The sequence below is a fragment of the Chiloscyllium plagiosum genome, unplaced genomic scaffold (assembly GCF_037043375.1).
Source record: "Chiloscyllium plagiosum isolate Xiang-an unplaced genomic scaffold, Cpla_swu_hap1 HiC_scaffold_5, whole genome shotgun sequence".
Classification (NCBI taxonomy): domain Eukaryota; kingdom Metazoa; phylum Chordata; class Chondrichthyes; order Orectolobiformes; family Hemiscylliidae; genus Chiloscyllium; species Chiloscyllium plagiosum.
In genome coordinates this window covers 132,960,634-132,985,751 of record NW_028270143.1, presented here as the reverse complement: position 1 = coordinate 132,985,751, position 25,118 = coordinate 132,960,634, and the positions used below count along the sequence as shown (strand labels likewise).

Sequence of the window (25,118 nt, the reverse complement as noted above, 5' to 3'; positions counted from 1 at the left end):
AGGCTGGGAAACTAAGTTACAGTGATGGAGGCATTGAATGAGTCAGAGATATATGTAGGAATAAAGCAGGGTGAACCTGCTCAAAAGTCAAGATGGGAAGAAATCTGTTCAATGGGACGGTGACAGACTGAAGTGATAGGTGTACCAAGGAAGGAGGTAAATGTGGGGGGTGAGGGGGGGGCGCAGGGGAGCTATGATGCTAAGAGGGAAGGTTACCAGAGAAGATGAGGTGAGCAGCCTGGAGGCAATAGTTTGATGTTTGTTTACGGTCCACAAGTCCATGGAGGAAGTGTCAGAGAACTGTTATCCCAGTCTGACGTCTCTGTCCTCAACCTGACACAGTGACAGCTCGAGAAACAACATGTCATAGTTTGACTGGGGACTGTACAGCCTTCTCGATTCCAAATCCCTCCAATTTGAGATTTGTACCTTTGCTCCCATTTCATTTTGTAACGTCTTTGCTGCTTTATATTCTCTCTCTGTCTCTCTCTCTCTCACATTCTGATAACTTTCTGTTTCAATGGAATTTTTTCACCTTCCTTCCATTACACCTTCTCGAGACAGTTTTTTTATTTCTTTATGTGTCCCTTTCCTGTTGCACCGTGAAATATTTTCTTGTTTAATCTCACCTCTCTCTATCCAATCTCAGACTTTTTTTTTAGATTACTTGCAGTGTGGAAACAGGCCCTTCGGCCCAACAAGTCCACACCGACCCGCCGAAGCGCAACCCACCCATACCCATACATTTACCCCTTACCTAACACTACGGGCAATTTAGCATGGCCTATTCACCTGACCTGCACATCTTTGGACTGTGGGAGGAATTTTCTCATTACTTCCTCCCTCACCCCCTTTCTTCCACCCACTGAAAACTTAATACACGTCTAATCTTTCCTGGTTCTGATGGGTTTCATCTCCAGCTGAAACCGTTAACATGGTGTCTCATCTGCTGAAATATTTATTGCATTTTCTATTTTCAACCCCCTACCTTCCATCTTTTGTAAACTTCATTCATAGAGCATAGAACGTAGTATAGTACAGCACAGTACAGGCCTTTCGGCCCTCGATGTTCTGCCAGCCTTTTATCCCACTCTAAGATTAGACTAACATACATACCCTTCATTGTACTATCTTCCATTTATCTATCCAAGAGTCTCTTAAGTGTCCTGAATGTCTCTAACTCTACTCCCACTGCTGGCAGTGCATTCCACACACCCACCACTCTCTGAATAAAACACCTACCTCTGACATCTCCCATTAACCTTCCTCCAATAACCTGAAAATGATGCCGCCTTGTGATAGCCATTTCCACCCTGGGAAAAAGTCTCTAGCAATCCACTCTATCTCTGCCTCTCATCATCTTGTACACCTCTATCAAGTCGCCGCTCACCCTCCTTCGCTCCAATGAGAAAAGCCCTCGCTCCCTCAAGCTTTCTTCATAAGACATGCCCTCCAGTCCAGGCAGCATCCTGGCTAATCTCCTCGGCACACTCTGTAAAGCTTCCACAACCTTCCTATGATGAGGTGACCAGAACTGAACACAATTCAATTTGCTGACTGTGTTCTTCTTTGCTCTGTCCTCACCAGCCCCCACACCCCCTTTCTCACTCACCTACATTGGCTCCTGGTTTGGTAATTCCCCCATTTTAATATTCTCTGATTCCCTCTGAATCAGACCCTCCACAATTTTGCCCTATGCTTCATTCTATAATAATATCCTCCTGCCCTGAGCTCTCTACACTTTGCCAAATCTGGACTTTGCATGGCACCAGTTTCTGCTGTTAATCACCATACTTCGTGCCGCTAACTGATAATCCTCAATTCCCTCCCGAAACCAATCCACCTCTATCGCATTTCTCTCCTTTAAGACAACTCTTAAACCTGGAACCTGATGACCTTCTGTAGCTCAGAGACAGTCGCACAGAGAGACTGTGCAGGCTGGAGATACCACTGACCAATAGTGGCTGGAGATTCTGCAGCAAGTGAATTCTGTCATTATCTTCCCAAATCCTGCACTCTGGATCTCACATCCTCAATGGAGAGATCCTGCCCCATGTGGACTGCCCAATCACATAAAGAACCATAGGATAATCTCACAACCAGGAGTGAATTCCATCCCAAAATCGAGGGATAGTTTTTTTGACAACAATGAGCTCTCCAAAACCTGCCTGCTCATGCTGTCATGGGTAACATATTGGCATGGAGAGATGATTGGCTGGCTAACAGGAAGCAGAGAGTGGGAATAAATGGGTCTCTCTCAGGCCGGCCCTGCTGTGCCACTGGGGTCAATGTTGGGACTCCAACTCTTACAATTAACGAAAATGATTTGGAGGAAGGAGTTACGTTTGCTGATGAAACATGGGTAGATTGGAAAGTGGGGAAATAAGGAGCCTACAAAGGGATGTAGACAGGTTCAGTCAATGGGCAAAAACCTCGCAAATGGTGGACAGTGTGGGAAAATGTGAAATTATCCACTTCGGCAGAAGAACAAAAAAGAAAGCACATTATCCAAATGGTGAGAGGGTGCAGAGCTCTAAGATACAGAGGGATCTGGGTTAGCGAGCTTTGAGAAGATTTGTAGCTCAGGTTGAGGTTCTGGATGTAGGTTTGCTCGCTGAGCTGGAAGGTTCATTTTCAGACGTTTTGTCACCATACTAAGTAACTAGATTACTTACAGTGTGGAAACAGGCCCTTCGGCCCAACAAGTCCACACCGACCCTCCGAAGCGCAACCCACCCAGACCCATCACCTACATTTACCCTTTCACCTAACACTATGGGTAATTTAGCATGGTCAATTCACCTAACCTGCACATTCTTGGATTGTGGGAGGAAACCCACACAGACACTGGGAGAATGTGCAAACTCCACACAGTCAGTCGCCTGAGGCGGGAATTGAACCCGGGTCTCTGGCGCTGTGAGGCAGCAGTGCTAACCACTGTGCCACCGTGCCGCCCAACATCTTCAGTGAGCCTCCAGATGAAGCACTGGTGGCATGGCCCGCTTTCTATTTATGTGTTTAGGTTTCCTTGGGTTGGTGATGTCATTTCCTGTGGTGCTGTCATTTCCTGTTCTTTTCTCAGGGTGTGGTAAATGGGATCCAAGTCAAGGTGCTTGTTGATAGAGTTCCAGTTGGAATGCCGTGCTTCCAGGAATTTTCATGCGTGCCTCTGTTTGGCTTGTCCTAGGATGGATTTGTTGTTCAGTCAATGTACCAGGCGTTCCAGGAACTCAATCAACAATGCGCTGGGGACACCACATCTGGAGCACACTGAGCAGTTTTGCTCCCGTTATTTAAGGGAATATATTATTTCATTGGAGGTAGCTCACAGAAGCTTCACCAGGATGACCCCTGTTATGGAGGGATTGTTCTATGAGCCAAAGTTAAACAGGTTGGGACTCTACTCCCTGGGGTTGAGGAGAATGAGAGGGGATCTCACCGAAACATATCCGATTGTCAACGTGCTTGACAGGGTCAAGGCTGGGAGGATGTTTCCCCTCATGGGAGTGTCTAGGGCCAGAGGGCACTGTCTCAGAATAAAGGGGCACCGACTGGAGGCTGAGGTGGGGAGCGAATTCCTTCTCTCAGAGGATTGAGAGTCTTTGGAACTCCTTGCCACAGGGAGCTGTGGGGCATTGTTCTTGTTTATGTTTAAGGCTGAGATCAAGGGATTTCTTGATTAGTCGGGGAATCAAGGAGATGGTCAGGCAAGTGGACATCAGGAATGTGTCAGATCAGCCGTGATTCTATTGAATGCCAGAGCAGGTTCGAGGGGTTGAATGGCCTACATTTACTAAGTCCTGATGAGCAATGGAATGTTCCCCACTTGCCCTGGATGGGGGCAGCTCCAACAACACGCGAGAAGCTTGACACCATCCAGGACAAAGCAGCACATCCACAAGCATCCCCTCCCTCCACCACCTCGCAATTCACTAGGGATGGATAATAACTGCTGGTTTTGCTGATGATGGGGAAGTGCTGGTGTTGCACTGGGGTGGACAATGTCAGAATTAGAGTGGTGCTGGAAAAGCACAGCAGGTCAGGCAGCATCTGAGGAGCAGGAAAATCAACATTTCGGGCAAAAGCCTTGGCTTCATTCCTGATGAAGGGCTTTTGCCCGAAACATCGATTTTCCTGCTCCTCGGATGCTGCCTGACCTGCTGTGCTTTTCCAGCACCACTCTAATCTAGACTCTGGTTTCCAGCATCTGCAGTCCTCACTTTTGTCTGGACAAAGTCAGAAGTCACATGATACCAGGTTATAGTCCATGTGACACCGCACCTGTTGAAGGGGCAGCGCTCCGAAAGCTTGTGATCTCAAATAAACCTGTTGCACTATCACCTGGTGTGGTGTGATTTCTGGTTTTGCTAATGACATCATACCCTCAGAAGGAATTAATGAACACTTGGCTGAAAAGAGAGATATGTACCAACGTTTCTCAGCTTTGCACTCATCAGGATTGATAGCAAGAATTTCAAACAATCACAACACTTTATACTGCAGGTGAAAAGGGCACTGATTGGTCAATAAGGCAAAACAGCAATTGGCTGAGATTTGGGGATTTGGTATTCTTGCGATTCAATCCTGACGAAGGATGAAAAGCTCCAATAGTGTCTGTGTATAATCAATATTCAATACCCGGGCCATGTAACCTTTCCCCTCCCTTTTGTTGTGAGTTTACAAACCTGAGCAGAATGTCTGACTGAAGGTACTGAGCCATTAACTCCACCAGCAGCTCCTGGCTGTTTGGTGTTAACTCCTTCAGAGCCCACAGAGCAGCACGGATAAAATGTTCCTGTGGCTGGAACTGCAAACAAAAACAAAATGAAAATCATTACAGAAACCACCACAAAACAACATCCTGCAAAGGAAAAGGAAATAAAATGCTGCAGCTACTCGTAATCTGAAACTTGAAACCAGAAATACTGATGGTCTCAGGGAGCCTACAGAGAGAGAGAGAGAGAGATAGAGAGAGAGTGTATGAGGGAGAGAGAGAGAGAGAGAGAGAGTGCAAGAGAAAGTGAGGGAGAGAAGGAATGCAAGAGAGAGTGAGGGAGAGAGAGAGAGTGCAAGAGAAAGTGAGGGAGAGAAGGAATGCAAGAGAGAGTGAAGAAGAGAGTGAGGGAGAGAGAGAGAGTGCAAGAGAGAGTGAGGAAGAGAGACAGTGCAAGTTTGAGAGACAGAGAGGGAGAGTGACGGAGAGAGAGTACAAGAGAGTGAGACAGTAAGAGAGTGAGAGAGAGGAACAGAGAGAGTAAGAGAGGGAGAGAGTGAGAGTGAGAGAGACAGAGTGAGTGAGATAGAGTGAGTGTGTGTGTGTGAGAGAGAGAAAAGCAGAGACTGAGAGAGAGTGTGTGAGAGAGAGTGATAGAGGGAGAGAAAGAGAAACAACGTGAGAGAGAGAAAGTAAAAGAATGCGAGAGAAAGAGTTAGAGAGTGTATGAGAGAGAGTGTGAAAGAGAGTGGGAGTGGGAGTTAGAGAGAGAGTGAGTGTGAGTGTGCGTGTTTGAGAGAGAGAGAAAACAAAAGAGAGAGAGAGAGAAAAAATGGGGATTACTGTATTACTGTTCTGCCCCCCTCCATCTGCCTCAGGTCAATCTGCATCTCAGGTCAATCTCTGCTCTCACCCTGAGTGCATTTCACTAATTCCACTCTTTCCTTTCACAGAGATAGCCTGTTCAGCCCATCTAAAGCACGCTGCAGTTTCTACACCCTCACACCCCCTCTCCATCTCACCCTGTTGGCTGTGACTTATATAGAATTGTCAAATCTGATGAACAGTGTTGACTGGGAGCTCGGTATATTAATACACACGGTCCTGTACTTTTCAGACAGGAAGACCATACACACACCGCATCTGTTTCAACTCAACACAACAGGTGACAGCCACTCGCTGGTTCATTTCTCAGGACAAGGTCCTGACCAATCAGAATCAACCTCCCTGACTTAGTATTTAAAGAAAGCTACACAGTTGATTGTTCGTCATCATTCATTGGTGCATTTTCCATGGCAATGCCTCTACTAATCAGCGTCCACTTGTCAGCCAATCAGCATCATCCTCTCACATTGTTTCTGCCTGTGTCTTGGTATTCTTGTGAAGTGTCCTGTTGAGTGCGAGTCAAAAAGCTTCACCAAAATGTATCTTTTTTTCAGCAATGTTCCAGCTTGACTCTGGTCATATTAGCAGAATGACACTGTCAGGAAAGGTCCAGTTTTATAACAAAAACAGAAATTGCTGGAAAAGCTCAGTGGATCTGGCAGCATCTGTGCAGAGAAATCAGAGTTAGCATTTCGGATCCGGTGACCGTTTCTCAGAACACAGCTCACCTGACCCAAGACATTAACTCTGATTTCACTCCCCAGATGCTGCCAGACCTGCTGAGCTTTTCCAGCAACTTCTGTTTTTGTTTCTGACTTACAGCATCCGCAGTCCTTTCAGTTTTTATTTAGACTCTGAGAGGGTGTGAGAATAGGTATTGCACTGGGAACAGTCAACACCAGCAAAATATGTTCATCAAAAAGCTGGAAACTTTCAGAGACAGAAAGACAATCCTTTACTCAGTTCATGAGCCAGTCCTAAAGTCTACCAAACTCCCATAGCTCGTGTCCAACTCAGAAAACATCATCACACACTGGTGAAGATAGACAAATATTCCTAAGACCTCTTCAGTATCTACCAAATGGAATCTTTTCATGATCCATTAGAGGGCCATACAATACCAGCTAGGACAGGCAGTGGTATGATGGTATCATTGGTAGGTTATTCAGCCAGGAAATGTTCTGGGGACCTGGATTTGAATCCTGCTTTGGCAGACAATTGAATATGAATTTCTGCAAAGCGCTGCCTGGGAGGGGAACTGAAGTGAGAAACCTCACAACCTTTAAAAAGAACATTTGAAATGTGGTAACATTCAAGGCTATGGACCCAGTGCGAGGAAGGTGGCACTAGTGTAGTTATGGTGGCAGGGAGTTGATGGGCCAAATGACCTCTTCTGTACTATATGACTCTAACTCTCTGGGACAGAGAATTCCAGCTATTCATTAATTAATGGTAGCTGTCTTTTCCCGAGACTAGGGAACACATTTTTAAGTTGAGAGGAGAAAGGTTTAAAAAGGACCTGAGGGGCAATTTGTTTCACACAGAGGGTGGTTCCCGTGTGTGGTATGAACTTTTTAAGGAAGTGATGGATGTGAGTGCAATTACAACGTTGAAAAGACATTTGGATAAGGACATGAATAGGAATGATTCGGAGATGCCGGTGTTGAACTGGGGTGTACAAAGTTAAAAATCACACAATCACCTGATCACCTGATGAAGGAGCATTGCTCCGAAAGCTAGTGTGCTTCCAATTAAACCTGTTGGATTATAACCTGGTGTTGTGTGATTTTTAACTATGAATAGGAAAGGTTTGGAGGGATACGGGCCAGGAGCAGGCAGGTGGGACTAGATTAGTTTGGGATTATGTTTGACATGGACTGGTTGAGGAGAAAGTGAGGTCTGCAGATGCTGGAGATCAGAGCTGGAAATGTGTTGCTGGAAAAGCGCAGCAGGTCAGGCAGCATCCAGGGAACAGGAGAATCGACGTTTTGGGCATAAGCCCTTCTTCAGGAATCAGGAGAATCGACGTTTCGGGCATAAGCCCTTCTTCAGGAATAGGAGAATCGACGTTTCAGGCATAAGCCCTTCTTCAGGAAGAAGGGCTTATGCCCGAAACGTCGATTCTCCTGTTCCCTGGATGCTGCCTGACCATGGACTGGTTGAACCAATTTGAATTGAATTAAATTTGAATGTGAATTTGAATTTATTTATTGTCACGTGTACCGAGGCACAGTGAAAAGCTTTGTCTTGCAACCAATACAGGCAGCTCACAGAGTTAAGTAGCATAGATAGTAAATAATAGGTAAACAGCAGCAAAAACAAAATCACAGGGACAGGTGGATGTTTAGAGTTTGTGAATCCATTTAGTATTCTAACAACAGGAGGGTAGAAGCTGTTTCGAAACCAGTTGGTGCATGTGTTCAGGTTTCTGTACCTTCTCCCTGATGGTAGAGGTTGTAGAAAAACATTGGCAGGGTGGGATGGATCTTTGAGAATCAAAGGTTAGAGCTGGGGAGATGTGAATGTGGGGTCGGAAAAACAGACAGGATCAGCTGTCATCTCACTGAGAGACTCGAGGGGCTGAATGGCCTCCTCCTGCTTCAAACCAGAGAACATCAGCAAAGCTTATGGCTCTTTATCTGAATGCACCCAGCGTCTGTAACAGTGATGGCACAAATAGGAACAGGGGTTCACAGGGACATGGTCACAGCTGACCAGGACTGGGAACTCCATCTTCAGGAATAATTGACATTCCAGAAGGAAAGGCAAAAAGGAAAAGAAGCCGGAATAATGTTGCTAATCAAGTAAGGAGCTAGTGCAAGGATAATCAGTGATACATGTGCAATAGATTGTGATATGGAATCAGTTTGACTGGAAATAAGGAACAGCAAAGGGAATAACTCATGGACGGGAGTTACCTATAGCCCCCTCAAAGAGTTGGCAGTTGTCCTGCTGATGCAGACACAATGGGCTGATGGGTTATTTCTTTGGGTGGGAGATCCCTATGACTCTACAACTAGCAGGAGACTCTCAAACTAGTTAAAGAATAAGGGGACACTTACTAAAACAGAGAATTGCTTCTCTGAGAGTTATAGAATCATACACCACAGAAACAGACCCTTTATTCTTTATTCAATTATTCCTGAAGATGGAGTTCCCAGTCCTGGTCAGCTGTGACCATGTCCCTGTGAACCCCTGTTCCTATTTGTGCCATCACTGTTACAGACGCTGGGTGCATTCAGATAAAGAGCCATAAGCTTTGCTGATGTTCTCTGGTTTGAAGCAGGAGGAGGCCATTCAGCCCCTCGAGTCTCTCAGTAAGATGACAGCTGATCCTGTCTGTTTTTCCGACTCCACATTCACATTTCCCCAGCTCTAACCTTTGATTCTCCTCCTGAATAAGAATCTGTCCAGCTCCCCCCTTTGGATATTTAATGATCCTGCCTTTACTGCCTTCTGAGGGGGAGCATTCCAAAATCACACAAATACTTTGGGAGAAAATATTCTCTCGTTAGGGCAAACCATAAATTGAAAGCAGTGCCCCGACTTCTCTCAACTCATCCACAAGCAAAAGCATCATTTCCACAGTCACCTTGTCAAGGTCTTTCAGGGTCTTAATAAAAACAGAAAGATCTGCAGATGCTGTAAATCAAAAACAAAAGCAGAAGTTGCTGGAAAAACTCAGCAGGTCTGGCAGCATTTGTGGAGAGAAACCAGAGTTAATGTTTCAGGTCAGGTGACCCTTCCTCAGAACTGAGAAACTCCGAACAGTCCTGAGGAAGGGTCATTCGACCTGAAACGTTAACTCTGATTTCTCACCACAGATGCTGCCAGACCTGCTGAGCTTTTCCAGCAATTTCTGTTTTTGTTCCAGTCTGAACTTCAAGTCCAGTCTGTCCAAACCTTCCTCGTAAGAAAACCCACTCATTCCGAATATCAATCTGCAAACCTCCTCTGAACCGTCTCTGACACAGTCAAACACTTCCTTAAATAAAGAGACAAAGATACTGGACTAGAGATGTGACCTCACCAATGTCTTGTATCACTGAAATATGACACCAGGTTATAGTCCAACAGGTTTGTTTGGAAGCACAAGTTATGTCGGAGCGCTGCTCCTTTGTCAGGTAGCTAGTGGTGTAATGACATGGGGTAAACCCCTCTGCTAATTTAAACCTGACACACAGAGCAGCTCACCTCGCACTGTAAGCTGATACATTTCAAAAGGCAAAGAACTATCCCAGAGGTCACTGTAGTCATATAGAGTCATAGAGATGTACAGCATGGAAATAGGCCCTTCGGTCCAACCCATCCATGCTGACCAGATATCCCAACCCAATCTAGTTCCACCTGCCAGCACCCGGCCCATATTCCTCCAAACCCTTCCTATTCATATACCCATCCAGATGCCTCTTAAATGTTGCAATTGTACCAGCCTCCACCACTTCCTCTGGCAGCTCATTCCATACATGCACCACCCACTGTGAGAAAAAGTTGCCCCTTAGGTCTCTTTTATATCTTTCCCCTCTCACCCTAAACCTATGCCCTCTAGTTCTGGACTCCCCGACCCCAGGGAAAAAACTTTGTCTATTTATCCTATCCATGCCCCTCATCATTTTATGAACCTCTATAAGGTCACCCCTCAGTCTCCCACACTCCAGGGAAAACAGCCCCAGCCTGATCAGCCTCTCCCTGTAGCTCAAATCCTCCAACCCTTAAAACAACAGCTATTTACAATTCCTCTCTCTTAAACCTATCTTTTGCCTCCCACTCTACAATAATGGTCTAATTTTTAAAAACCCTGAGTACAATTTACAGAGAAAAAAAAATCACATTTCAAAACCAGCCAGTTTTGTTGATTCTCCTTTGTTGATTTTCCTCTGTAGATTTTCCTCGGTTTTGCTGGGTCGTCTCTTCTTTGGTCTTCCACGTAACTTTCCTTGTGAACAGGTACCTTACAGAGAGTATTTTGGCTAGCAGTCTGTATTTGTTGGTGTTCTTTGCTGTTCTTCCCCAAACTGTACAAAATGTCCCGTTTCATACCCCAAAACATTGGATCATTCCATTGGTTTGATGTCATCCCAAACAGTAAAATTCAAATTTGATTGGATTTGGGTATCTGGGACATAATTTAAACTGATTGGCCAATTTTGAATTTGTTTTTGTTCCATGGCAACGCAACTCCAGCTATTTGTTTCAACCAAGTGTTACATTTTTAAGTTGTTCAGCGCTCTCTGTGCTTTCAGTCAGTCCCTGCCAGCTTCCTCTCTCTCTCTTAAAGATACAGCACATACTTACACCCTCATGACAGTAGACTGGGATCATAGGACACGGAATTTATAGCAAAAGATCATAGAATCAGGGTTGTTCAATATATCGCATCAGTTTACGACACTATAATCTTTTGCTATAAATTCCATGTCCTATGATCCTACTCCACTAGCTACCTGATGGTGGGGCAGTGCTCTAAATATTAATGTCTACTTCCAAATAAACCAGTTGGACTATGACCTGGTGTTGTGTGATTTTTAACTTTGTCCACCCCTGTCTAACACCGACTTCTCCACATCGTTACTGAAATATGTGTTCAAATTCTCGCGTAATAAAAGACAGCATCCCATTAGCCTTTCATTCTGGGCAGCACCACCCAGATGAACATTTCAATCCCTCTGCCTCTTGGAATTTTGCTGTCACTCTGTTTATGTAACACACCGCTTTTTCAATCTTCCAGCCAAACTAAAGAAGCTGACATTTTCCCATGTTATTCTCCACCTGCCTGGTTAATAGTTACTGAGCTGAAAATGTGTTGCTGGAAAAGCGCAGCAGGTCAGGCAGCATCCAGGCAACAGGAGAATCGACTTTTCGGGCATAAGCCCTTCTTCAGGAAACGTCGATTCTCCTGTTCCCTGGATGTTGCCTGACCTGCTGCGCTTTTCCAGCAACACATTTTCAGCTCTGATCTCCAGCATCTGCAGACCTCACTTTCTCCTAATAGTTACTGACTCAGTCTATCCTTATCCACCTGCAATTTCCCGATATGTTCTTCACAACACACTTCCCTTAGCTTTTTGGAATCACCTAAGAATTTACACTGTCACTCACCTCATCTATGTCAAAGAACATGAACAAAGAACATTACAGCACAGGAACAGGCCCTCCGGCCCTCCAAGCCTGCGCCAACCCAGGTCCTCTATCTAAATCTGCCGCCTGGTTTCGAAGGATCTGTATCCCTTTGTTCCCTGACCATTCATGTGTGTGTCTAGATACATCGTAAATTATGCTATCGTTCCCACCCCTACCACCTCTGCTGGCAACGCATTCCAGGCCCCCACCATCCCCTGCGTAAAGAATTTTTCACACATATCTCCCTTAAACTTTTCCCCTCTCACTTTGAACTTGTGACCCCGAGTAATTGAGTTCCCTACTCTGGGAAAATGTTTCTTGCTACCACCCTATCTATACCTCTCATGATTGTGTAGGCCTCAATCAGGCCCCCCCTCAATCTCTGTCTTTCTACTGAAAATAATCCTAATCTACTCAACCTCTCTTCATAGCTAGCACCGTCCATAAAAGGCAGCATCCTGGTGAACCTCCTCTGCACCCTCTCCAAAGCATCCACATCCTTATGGTAATGTGGTGACCAGAACTGTACACAGTATTCCAAATGTGGCCGAACCAATTTCCTATACAACTGTAACATGACCTGCCAACTCTTGTACTCAATACCCCGTCCAATGAAGGAAAGCATGCTGTATGCCTCCTTGACCACACTATTGACCTGTGTTGCCACCTTCAGGGAACAATGGACCTGAATACCCAGATCTCTCTGTACATCAATTTTCCCCAGGGCTTTTCCATTTACTGTATAGTTTGCTCTTGAATTGGATCTTCCACAATGCATCACCTTGCATTTGCCCAGATTGAACTCAGTTTGCCATTTCTCTGTCCAACTCTCCAATCTGTCTATATTCTGCTGCATTCTCTGACAGTCCCTTTCACTATCTGCTACTCCACCAATCTTAGTGTCATCTGCAAACTTGCTAATCAGACCGCCTATACCTTCCTCCAGATCACTAATATATATCACAAACAACAGTGGTCCCAGCATGGATCCTTGTGGAACATCATTGGTCCGAGTTCTCCATTTTAAGAAACTCTCTTCCACTATGACTCTTTCTCCTGCTGCCCAGCCAGTTCTTTATCCATCTAGCTAGTACACCCTGGACCCCATACAGCTTCACTTTCTCCATCAACCTACCATGGGGAATCTTATCAAACGTCTTACTGAAGTCCATGTATATGACATCCACAGCACATCCCTCATCAATCATCTTTGTCACTTCCTCAAAGAATTTTATTAAGTTAGTAAGACATGACCTTCCCTGCACAAACATGCTGCCTATCACTGATAAGCCCATTTTCTTCCAAATGGGTATATATCCCATCCCTCAGTCTCTTCTCCAGCAGCTTCCCTACCACTGACGTCAGGCTCACCGGTCTGTAATTATCTGGATTATCCCTGCTACCCTTCTTAAACAAGGGGATAACATTAGCAATTCTCCAGTCCTCCGGGACCTCCCCCATGTTCAAGGATGCTACAAAGATATCTGTTAATGCCCCAGGTATTTCCTCTCTCACTTCCCTCAGTAACCTGGGATAGACCCCATCTAGACCTGGGGACTTGCCCACCTTAATGCATTTTAGAATACCCAACATTTCTTTACTCAGCGAGTCATGAGTTCATGGAATGCCATGGGAGAGTAGTGGTGGACTCTCCCTCTTTATGGGCATTTAAACGGGCATTGGATAGGCATATGGAGGATAGTGGGCTCGTGTAGGTTAGGTGGGCTTGGATCGGCGCAACATCGAGGGCCAAAGGGCCTGTACTGCGCTGTATTTTTTCTATGTTTCTATGTTTCTATTTCCTCCCTCCTTATGCTGATGTGACCTAGAGTACTCAAACCTCTATCCCTAACCTCAACATTAATCATGTCCCTCTCCTCAGTGAATACGATACAAAGTACTCACCCATTTTCTCTGACTCCACCCATATCTTTCCTCCTTTGTCCTTGAGTGGGCCAACCCTTTCCCTAGTTACTCTCTTGCTCCTTATAGATGAATAAAAGTCTTTGGGATTTTCCTTAACACTGCTTGCTAAGGATATCTCATGACCCCTTTTACCCCTCTTAATTCCTCATTTCAGATTGTTCCTACATTCCCGATATTCTTCCAAAGCTCCGGCTGTCTTCAGTCACCTAGACCTTACGTACACATCCTTTTTCCTCTCAGCTTGTCTCACAATGTCACCTCTCATCCATGGTTCCCTAATCTTGCCATTTTTATCCCTCATTTTCACAGGAACATATCTCTCCTGAACTCTAATCAACCTCTCACATATCGAATGCGGATTTACCTTCAAACGGCTGCTCCCAGTCCACATTCCCCAGCTCTTGCTGAATTTTGCTATAGTTGGCCTTTCCCAAAACTTACGGAATTGTGATCGCTATTCCTGAAGTAATCCCCTACTGAAACCTCAATCACCTGGCTGGGCTCATTCTCCAATACCAGGTCCAGTATTGCCCCTTCCCAAGTTAGACTATTTACATACTGCTCTAGAAAACCCTCCCGGATGATCCTTACAAATTCTGCTCCATCCAGACCTTTAACACTAAGAGAATCCCAGTCAATGTTGGGAAAATTAAAATCTCCCATCACCACCACTCTGTTGCTCCTACACCTTTCCATAATCTGTTTACATATTTGTACCTCTATCTCACACTCGCTGTTGATATAATTGTGATATGAAGGAGTTGGTGTTGGACTGGGGTGGACAAGGGTAGAAGTCACAAGGCACCAGGTTATAGTCCAACAGGTTTATTTAAAATCACAAACTTTCGGAGTGTAGTCCCTTTGTCAGGTGAAGTGACAAAGGAGCAGTGCTCTGAAAGCTTCTGAATTCAAACCCTCAACATATTGGACTATAACCTGGTGAAGTGTCATTTCTGACATTGATTTAATTGCAAAAGGCTGAGCGCCCAGCGAGACTCAATTTGTCACATTGTCAGTCAGAAAAAGACCTATTTATCCACAGATTCTGTTTTCTGTTGGCCGGCCAATCTTGAGTCCATGCCAATATGAGCCTTTATTTTCCACAATAGACTCTGGTGCTTCACCTTATCAAATGCCTTCTGGAAATCCAAGAACAGTCCATCTACAGGCTCCCCTTTAACCATTGCGCCTGTTAGTCCTTCAAGGAAGCTATCGGTTGAACATCATTCATATTGTTCCCCTTTTCACAAACCTGGGGTACTGTTCCCTTGAGTGTATCCAAGTGCTCAGCCACAGCCTCCTTAATTGGTGTTTCTCCCCCATAACAGCTGTGAACCTGACTGGTTTGTAGCTGAATCTGAGGTTACTGATCCACAGTTGAGAGGGTCCTACCTTCTGGCTTGGAGGGGCTGGCCCATTGAGGGCAATAATCAGAGCATCGTGGGCCATGGTGGTGATGGCAGACTGCTGAGATTGCAGCAGGAATACCAAGGCTCTTGTAATGCCTTCCTTCACATTGTAATCAACAGTCCCCAACATCATGATGAGCATCTCTGCAAATGCCGTCTCTGTTAGATCCGGCGGGAAGATCTAGAATGTTCGGGGGGAGCAGGAAAGAAAGCCAGATGGTTAACCGAGGGACAGCAGAGGGTCTTCAGTGGAATAACCACTGAGTTGTCAGCCTGACTGCAGTCCAGATGAAAGAGTGGACACTGCCCTGTCAGACTCCAATGTGTCTGTGCTGACACCTGCTCTGCATTATAACAGACAACTGCAATAATCTGGACCATTACAGGGATTCTGAATCTCTCCAAGATTTACAAGGATGTTGCCAGGGTTGGAGGATTTGAGCTATAAGGAGAGGCTGAACAGGTTGGGGCTGTTTTCCCTGGAGCATCGGAGGCCGAGAGGTGACCATATAGAGGTTTATAAAATCATGAGGGGCATAGATAGGGTAAATAGACAAAGTCTTTTCCCTGGGGTCCAGAACTAGAGGGCATAGATTTAGGGTGAGAGGCAAAGATATAAAAGAGACCTACCTACTTTATCACACAGAGGGTGGTACATGTATGGAATGAGCTGCCAGAGGATGTGGTGGAGGCTGGTACAATTGCAACATTTAAGAGGCATTTGGATGGGTATATGAATAGGAAGGGTTTGGAGGAATATGGGCCGGGCGCTGGCAGGTGGGACTAGATTAATTTAGGGTATCTGGTCGGCCTGTTTATGTGCTGTATGGCTCTACGACGCTATTAGCACTCCCTGCAGGGTCTCCTTATCAGGCACCCAGATCCAAAACTGCAACATATAGACAGAATGCTGGAGAAATCTGTGGACAGAGAAACAGAGTTAATGTCCAGTGAACCTTCTTCAGAACCCATTGCGGGAACCTTATCCACAACCATCAGTTAGTATCAATTCCCCAAACCCTAAAAACCCTCACCTGTATGGGAGATCACTCTCACCTGGACGAGAGATCACTCTCACCTGGTCAGAAGATCACTCTCACGGATGAGAGATCACTCTCACCTGGACCTGGAGCTCACTCTCACCTGGAGCGGGAGCACACGCTCACCTGGACGGGAGCTCACTCTCACCTGGACCTGGAGCTCACTCTCACCTGGACGGGAGCTCACGCTCACCTGGACGGGAGCTCACTCTCACCTGGACGGGAGCTCACTCTCACCTGGACCGGGAGCACATGCTCACCTGGACGGGAGCTCACTCTCACCTGGACGGGGAGCTCACTCTCGACCTAGACAGGACCTCACTCTCACCTAGATGGGAGATCACTCTCACCTTGACATGAGCTCACTCTCACCTGGACGGGAGATCACTCTCACCTGGACAGGCGCTCACTCTCACCTGGTCGGGAGACCACTCACACCTGGACCAGGAGCTCACTCTCACCTGGACCAGGAGCTCACTCTCACCTGGACCGGGTGATCACTCTCACCTGGATGGGAGCTCACTCTCACCCGGTCAGGAGATCGCTATCACCCGGTCAGGTGCTCACTCTCACCTTGACCAGGAGATCACTCTCACCTGGTCAGAAGATCACTCTCACCTCGAGCAGGAGATCATTCTCACCTCGACCAGAAGATCACTCTCACCTGGCCCAGGAGGTCACACTTACCTGGGCGGGAGCTCACTCTGACCTGAACAGGAGCTCTCTCTCACCTGGAAGGGAGATCACTCTCACCTGATCGGGAGCTCACTCTCACCTGGAAAGGAGCTCACTCTCACATGGACAGGAGCTCACTCACACCTGGACGGGAGCTCTCTCTCTCGCCTGATCGGGAGCTCACTCTCACCTGGAAAGAAGCTCACTCTCACATGGACAGGAGCTCACTCGCACCTGGACGGGAGCTCTCTCTCACCTGATCGGGAGCTCACTCTCACCTGGTCAGGTGATCACTCTCACCTGGACAGGAGCTCACTCTTACCTGGACTGGGAGATCACTCTCACCTGGTCGGGAGATCACTCTCACCCGGTCAGGAGCTCACTCTCACCTTGACCAGGAGATCACTCTCACCTGGACTGGGAGATCACTCTCAACTTAGACAGGACCTCACTCTCACCTAGATGGGAGATCACTCTCACCTTGACATGAGCTCACTCTCACCTGGACAGTAGCTCACTCTCACCTGGACGGTAGCTCACTCTCACTTGGTCGGGAGTCCACTCTCACCTTGACCAGGAGATCACTCTCACCTGGTCAGAGATCACTCTCACCTCGACCAGGAGATCATTCATTTGGGCTCTGCTGACGCCTCAGCTAATTATATGGGCATATGATTGAAAAATGTACAGACCTGTATAAAAATGATAAATTCTGATCTCTGTATGTACATGTTTACATATGTATGGCATGACCAACTGTACAGACCATCAAATTATTTTATGAATAAAGTATATTTTTGAAATTAAAAAAACATGGACCGGGAGCTCACTCTCACCTGGACAGGAGCTCACTCTGACCTGAACAGGAGCTCACTCGCACCTGGACGGGAGCTCACTTGCACCTGGTCGGGTGATCACTCTTACCTGGACTGGGAGATCACTCTCACCCGGTCAGGAGCTCACTCTCACCTTGACCAGGAGATCACTCTCACCTTGACCAGGAGTTCACTCCCACCTGGTTGGTAGATCACTCTCAACTGGATGGGAGCTCACTCTCATCTGGTCAGGGAACTCACTCTCACCAGGACCGAGAGAACACTCTCACCTGGAAGGGAGCTCACTCTCACCTGGACGGAAAATCACTCTCACCTGGACAGGAGCTCACTCTCACCTGGACGGAAGATCACTCTCACCTGGATGGGAGATCACTCTCACCTGAATAGGAGCTCACTCTCACCTGGACTGGAGATCACTCTCACCTGGACAGGAGCTCACTCTCACCTAGACAGGTGATCACTCTCACCTGGACCAGGAGCACACTCTCACCTGGACGGGAGATCCCTCTCACCTGGACGGGAGCTCACTCTCACCTGGACGGGAGCTCACTCTCACCTGGACAGGCGCTCACTCTCACCTGGACGGGAGCTCACTCTCACCTGGACAGGCGCTCACTCTCACCTGGACCAGGAGCACACTCTCACCTGGACGGGAGATCCCTCTCACCTGGATGGGAGCTCACTCTCACCTGGACTGGGAGCTCACTCTCACCTGGACTGGGAGATCACTCTCACCTAGACAGGTGATCACTCTCACCTGGACCAGGAGATCACTCTCACCTGGTCAGGAGAATGCTCTCACCTGGATGGGAGCTCACTCTCACCTGGACGGGAGCTCACTCTCACCTGGACCGGGAGGTGACTCTAACCTGGACCGGGAGCTCACTCTCACCTGGACTGGAGACCACTCTCATCTCGACGGGAGCTCACTCTCACCTGGACAGGAAATCACTCTCACTTGGATGGGAGCTCACTCTCACCTGGACCGGGAGCTCACTCTCACCTGGACGGGAGCTCACTCTCACCTGGACGGGAGCACACTCTCACCTGGAGTGGGAGCTCACTCTCACCTGGTCGGGAGATCACTCTCACCTGGGCCAGGAGCTCCCTCTCACCTGGACGGGAGATCCCTCTCACCTGGATCTGCAGCTCACTCTCACCTAGACGGGAGATCACTCTCACCTGGACGGGAGATCACGCTCACCTGGAGTGGGAGCTCACTCTCACCTGGATGGGAGCTCACTCTCACCTGGACTGGGAGCTCACTCTCACCTGGGCCGGGAGCACACGCTCACCTGGACGGGAGCTCACGCTCACCTGGAGTGGGAGCTCACTCTCACCTGGACCGGGAGCTCACGCTCACCTGGAGTGGGAGCTCACTCTCACCTGGAAGGGAGATCACTCTCACCTGGTCGGGAGATCACTCTCACCCTGGGCCAGGAGCTCCCTCTCACCTGGACGGGAGATCCCTCTCACCTGGATCTGCAGCTCCCTCTCACCTGGACGGGAGATCACGCTCACCTGGGCCGGGAGCACACGCTCACCTGGACGGGAGCTCACGCTCACCTGGAAGGGAGATCACTCTCACCTGGTCGGGAGATCACTCTCACCCTGGGCCAGGAGCTCCCTCTCACCTGGACGGGAGATCCCTCTCACCTGGATCTGCAGCTCCCTCTCACCTAGACGGGAGATCACTCTCACCTGGAAGGGAGATCACACTCACCTGGACAGGAGCTCACTAACACCTAGACGTGAGATCATTCTCACCTGGACTGGGAGCTCACTCTCACCTGGACAGTAGATCACTCTCACCTGGACAGGAGCTCACTCTCACCTGGACTGGGAGCACATGCTCACCTGGACAGGAGCTCACTCTCACCTGGACAGGAGCTCACTCTCACCTGGACTGGGAGATCACTCTCACCTGGAAGGGAGATCACACTCACCTGGACAGGAGCTCACTCTCACCTGGACTGGGAGCACATGCTCACCTGGACAGGAGCTCACTCTCACCTGGACAGGAGCTCACTCTCACCTGGACTGGGAGATCACGCTCACCTGGGCCGGGAGCACATGCTCACCTGGACGGGAGCTCACTCTCACCTGGACGGGAGCTCACTCTCACCTGGACGGGAGCTCACGCTCACCTGGAAGGGAGATCACTCTCACCTGGATCTGCAGCTCCCTCTCACCTAGACGGGAGATCACTCTCACCTGGAAGGGAGATCACGCTCACCTGGGCCGGGAGCACACGCTCACCTGGACGGGAGCTCACTCTCACCTGGACGGGAGCTCACGCTCACCTGGAAGGGAGCTCACTCTCACCTGGACGGGAGCTCACTCTCACCTGGACCGGGAGCACATGCTCACCTGGACGGGAGCTCACTCTCACCTGGACGGGGAGCTCACTCTCGACCTAGACAGGACCTCACTCTCACCTAGATGGGAGATCACTCTCACCTTGACATGAGCTCACTCTCACCTGGACGGGAGATCACTCTCACCTGGACAGGCGCTCACTCTCACCTGGTCGGGAGACCACTCACACCTGGACCAGGAGCTCACTCTCACCTGGACCAGGAGCTCACTCTCACCTGGACCGGGTGATCACTCTCACCTGGATGGGAGCTCACTCTCACCCGGTCAGGAGATCGCTATCACCCGGTCAGGTGCTCACTCTCACCTTGACCAGGAGATCACTCTCACCTGGTCAGAAGATCACTCTCACCTCGAGCAGGAGATCATTCTCACCTCGACCAGAAGATCACTCTCACCTGGCCCAGGAGGTCACACTTACCTGGGCGGGAGCTCACTCTGACCTGAACAGGAGCTCTCTCTCACCTGGAAGGGAGATCACTCTCACCTGATCGGGAGCTCACTCTCACCTGGAAAGGAGCTCACTCTCACATGGACAGGAGCTCACTCACACCTGGACGGGAGCTCTCTCTCTCGCCTGATCGGGAGCTCACTCTCACCTGGAAAGAAGCTCACTCTCACATGGACAGGAGCTCACTCGCACCTGGACGGGAGCTCTCTCTCACCTGATCGGGAGCTCACTCTCACCTGGTCAGGTGATCACTCTCACCTGGACAGGAGCTCACTCTTACCTGGACTGGGAGATCACTCTCACCTGGTCGGGAGATCACTCTCACCCGGTCAGGAGCTCACTCTCACCTTGACCAGGAGATCACTCTCACCTGGACTGGGAGATCACTCTCAACTTAGACAGGACCTCACTCTCACCTAGATGGGAGATCACTCTCACCTTGACATGAGCTCACTCTCACCTGGACAGTAGCTCACTCTCACCTGGACGGTAGCTCACTCTCACTTGGTCGGGAGTCCACTCTCACCTTGACCAGGAGATCACTCTCACCTGGTCAGAGATCACTCTCACCTCGACCAGGAGATCATTCATTTGGGCTCTGCTGACGCCTCAGCTAATTATATGGGCATATGATTGAAAAATGTACAGACCTGTATAAAAATGATAAATTCTGATCTCTGTATGTACATGTTTACATATGTATGGCATGACCAACTGTACAGACCATCAAATTATTTTATGAATAAAGTATATTTTTGAAATTAAAAAAACATGGACCGGGAGCTCACTCTCACCTGGACAGGAGCTCACTCTGACCTGAACAGGAGCTCACTCGCACCTGGACGGGAGCTCACTTGCACCTGGTCGGGTGATCACTCTTACCTGGACTGGGAGATCACTCTCACCCGGTCAGGAGCTCACTCTCACCTTGACCAGGAGATCACTCTCACCTTGACCAGGAGTTCACTCCCACCTGGTTGGTAGATCACTCTCAACTGGATGGGAGCTCACTCTCATCTGGTCAGGGAACTCACTCTCACCAGGACCGAGAGAACACTCTCACCTGGAAGGGAGCTCACTCTCACCTGGACGGAAAATCACTCTCACCTGGACAGGAGCTCACTCTCACCTGGACGGAAGATCACTCTCACCTGGATGGGAGATCACTCTCACCTGAATAGGAGCTCACTCTCACCTGGACTGGAGATCACTCTCACCTGGACAGGAGCTCACTCTCACCTAGACAGGTGATCACTCTCACCTGGACCAGGAGCACACTCTCACCTGGACGGGAGATCCCTCTCACCTGGACGGGAGCTCACTCTCACCTGGACGGGAGCTCACTCTCACCTGGACAGGCGCTCACTCTCACCTGGACGGGAGCTCACTCTCACCTGGACAGGCGCTCACTCTCACCTGGACCAGGAGCACACTCTCACCTGGACGGGAGATCCCTCTCACCTGGATGGGAGCTCACTCTCACCTGGACTGGGAGCTCACTCTCACCTGGACTGGGAGATCACTCTCACCTAGACAGGTGATCACTCTCACCTGGACCAGGAGATCACTCTCACCTGGTCAGGAGAATGCTCTCACCTGGATGGGAGCTCACTCTCACCTGGACGGGAGCTCACTCTCACCTGGACCGGGAGGTGACTCTAACCTGGACCGGGAGCTCACTCTCACCTGGACTGGAGACCACTCTCATCTCGACGGGAGCTCACTCTCACCTGGACAGGAAATCACTCTCACTTGGATGGGAGCTCACTCTCACCTGGACCGGGAGCTCACTCTCACCTGGACGGGAGCTCACTCTCACCTGGACGGGAGCACACTCTCACCTGGAGTGGGAGCTCACTCTCACCTGGTCGGGAGATCACTCTCACCTGGGCCAGGAGCTCCCTCTCACCTGGACGGGAGATCCCTCTCACCTGGATCTGCAGCTCACTCTCACCTAGACGGGAGATCACTCTCACCTGGACGGGAGATCACGCTCACCTGGAGTGGGAGCTCACTCTCACCTGGATGGGAGCTCACTCTCACCTGGACTGGGAGCTCACTCTCACCTGGGCCGGGAGCACACGCTCACCTGGACGGGAGCTCACGCTCACCTGGAGTGGGAGCTCACTCTCACCTGGACCGGGAGCTCACGCTCACCTGGAGTGGGAGCTCACTCTCACCTGGAAGGGAGATCACTCTCACCTGGTCGGGAGATCACTCTCACCCTGGGCCAGGAGCTCCCTCTCACCTGGACGGGAGATCCCTCTCACCTGGATCTGCAGCTCCCTCTCACCTGGACGGGAGATCACGCTCACCTGGGCCGGGAGCACACGCTCACCTGGACGGGAGCTCACGCTCACCTGGAAGGGAGATCACTCTCACCTGGTCGGGAGATCACTCTCACCCTGGGCCAGGAGCTCCCTCTCACCTGGACGGGAGATCCCTCTCACCTGGATCTGCAGCTCCCTCTCACCTAGACGGGAGATCACTCTCACCTGGAAGGGAGATCACACTCACCTGGACAGGAGCTCACTAACACCTAGACGTGAGATCATTCTCACCTGGACTGGGAGCTCACTCTCACCTGGACAGTAGATCACTCTCACCTGGACAGGAGCTCACTCTCACCTGGACTGGGAGCACATGCTCACCTGGACAGGAGCTCACTCTCACCTGGACAGGAGCTCACTCTCACCTGGACTGGGAGATCACTCTCACCTGGAAGGGAGATCACACTCACCTGGACAGGAGCTCACTCTCACCTGGACTGGGAGCACATGCTCACCTGGACAGGAGCTCACTCTCACCTGGACAGGAGCTCACTCTCACCTGGACTGGGAGATCACGCTCACCTGGGCCGGGAGCACATGCTCACCTGGACGGGAGCTCACTCTCACCTGGACGGGAGCTCACTCTCACCTGGACGGGAGCTCACGCTCACCTGGAAGGGAGATCACTCTCACCTGGATCTGCAGCTCCCTCTCACCTAGACGGGAGATCACTCTCACCTGGAAGGGAGATCACGCTCACCTGGGCCGGGAGCACACGCTCACCTGGACGGGAGCTCACTCTCACCTGGACGGGAGCTCACGCTCACCTGGAAGGGAGATCACTCTCACCTGGTCGGGAGATCACTCTCACCCTGGGCCAGGAGCTCCCTCTCACCTGGACGGGAGATCCCTCTCACCTGGATCTGCAGCTCACTCTCACCTAGACGGGAGATCACTCTCACCTGGAAGGGAGATCACACTCACCTGGACAGGAGCTCACTAACACCTAGACGTGAGATCATTCTCACCTGGACTGGGAGCTCACTCTCACCTGGACAGTAGATCACTCTCACCTGGACAGGAGCTCACTCTCACCTGGACTGGGAGCACATGCTCACCTGGACAGGAGCTCACTCTCACCTGGACAGGAGCTCACTCGCACCTGGTCGGGAGCTCACTCTCACCTGGACAGGAGCTCACTCGCACCTGGTCGGGAGCTCACTCGCACCTGGTCGGGAGCTCACTCTCACCTGGACAGGAGCTCACTCGCACCTGGTCGGGAGATCACTCTCACCTGGACCGGGAGCTCACTCTCACCTGGACGGGAGATCACTCTCACCTGGACCGGGAGCTCACTCTCACCTGGACTGGGAGCACATGCTCACCTGGACAGGAGCTCACTCTCACCTGGACAGGAGCTCACTCGCACCTGGTCGGGAGCTCACTCTCACCTGGACAGGAGCTCACTCGCACCTGGTCGGGAGATCACTCTCACCTGGACCGGGAGCTCACTCTCACCTGGACAGGAGATCACCCTTACCTGGACGGGAAGTCAATGATCCTTGCCCACACAGACATACAAGGCCTCCTGTACGCACAATGATCAGAGAATTGCAGGCTGCGGTTTTGAGGGACACATTGTTGATGGAAGAATTTCTGTATAAAACTCTTACTGTGGAATCTGGCTCAGGGAAGATGGTGTCGAACCACAGATTTCCCTTGAACAGAGCAACAAAGCTGGGAAGTGGGGGTGAGGACGCTTGCTTCGCCACCTGAGATGATCGTCTTCTCGCGAGTAAATCTTTCTTTATGGCAGCTGTGCTGGATATTCTCCGAATACTCTGGCTCTGTGTGCAGAATCATTTAATATCAGCATCAAACACTCCCAGGACAGGGACAGCACGGGGTTAGATACAGAGGAAAGCTCCCTCTACACTGTCCCCATCAAACACTCCCAGAACAGGGACAGCACGGGGTTAGATACAGAGTAAAGCTCTCTCTACACTGTCCCCATCAAACATCCCCAGGACAGGGACAGCACAGGGTTAGATACAGAGTAAAGCTCCCTCTACACTGTCCCCCCATCAAACACTCCCAGGACAGGGACACCACGGGGTTAGATACAGAGTAAAGCTCCCTCTACACTGTCCCCATCAAACACTCCCAGGACAGGGACAGCACGGGGTTAGATACAGAGGAAAGCTCCCTCTACACTGTCCCCCCATCAAACACTCCCAGGACAGGGACAGCATGGGGTTAGATACAGAGTAAAGCTCCCTCTACACTGTCCCCATCAAACACTCCCAGGACAGGGACAGCACGGGGTTAGATACAGAGGAAAGCTCCCTCTACACTGTCCCCCCATCAAACACTCCCAGAACAGGGACAGCACGGGGTTAGATACAGAGTAAAGCTC

At 49.6% G+C, this 25,118-nt stretch overlaps 1 protein-coding gene across 1 annotated transcript in view; it reads right to left on the bottom strand.

Moving 5' to 3' along the window:
* The window catches only part of LOC122550350 (WD repeat-containing protein 97-like), a 205,292-nt gene that overhangs the window by 15,597 nt on the left and 164,577 nt on the right, over positions 1-25,118 (bottom strand). Inside the window, exons 17-19 of the mRNA XM_087987688.1 lie at positions 24,376-24,549; positions 15,038-15,235; positions 4,686-4,807 (exon numbers count right to left, since the gene is read on the bottom strand). Coding sequence (XP_087843814.1) covers positions 4,686-4,807; positions 15,038-15,235; positions 24,376-24,549 — 494 coding nt within the window. The remainder of the gene's footprint in view (positions 1-4,685; positions 4,808-15,037; positions 15,236-24,375; positions 24,550-25,118) is intronic.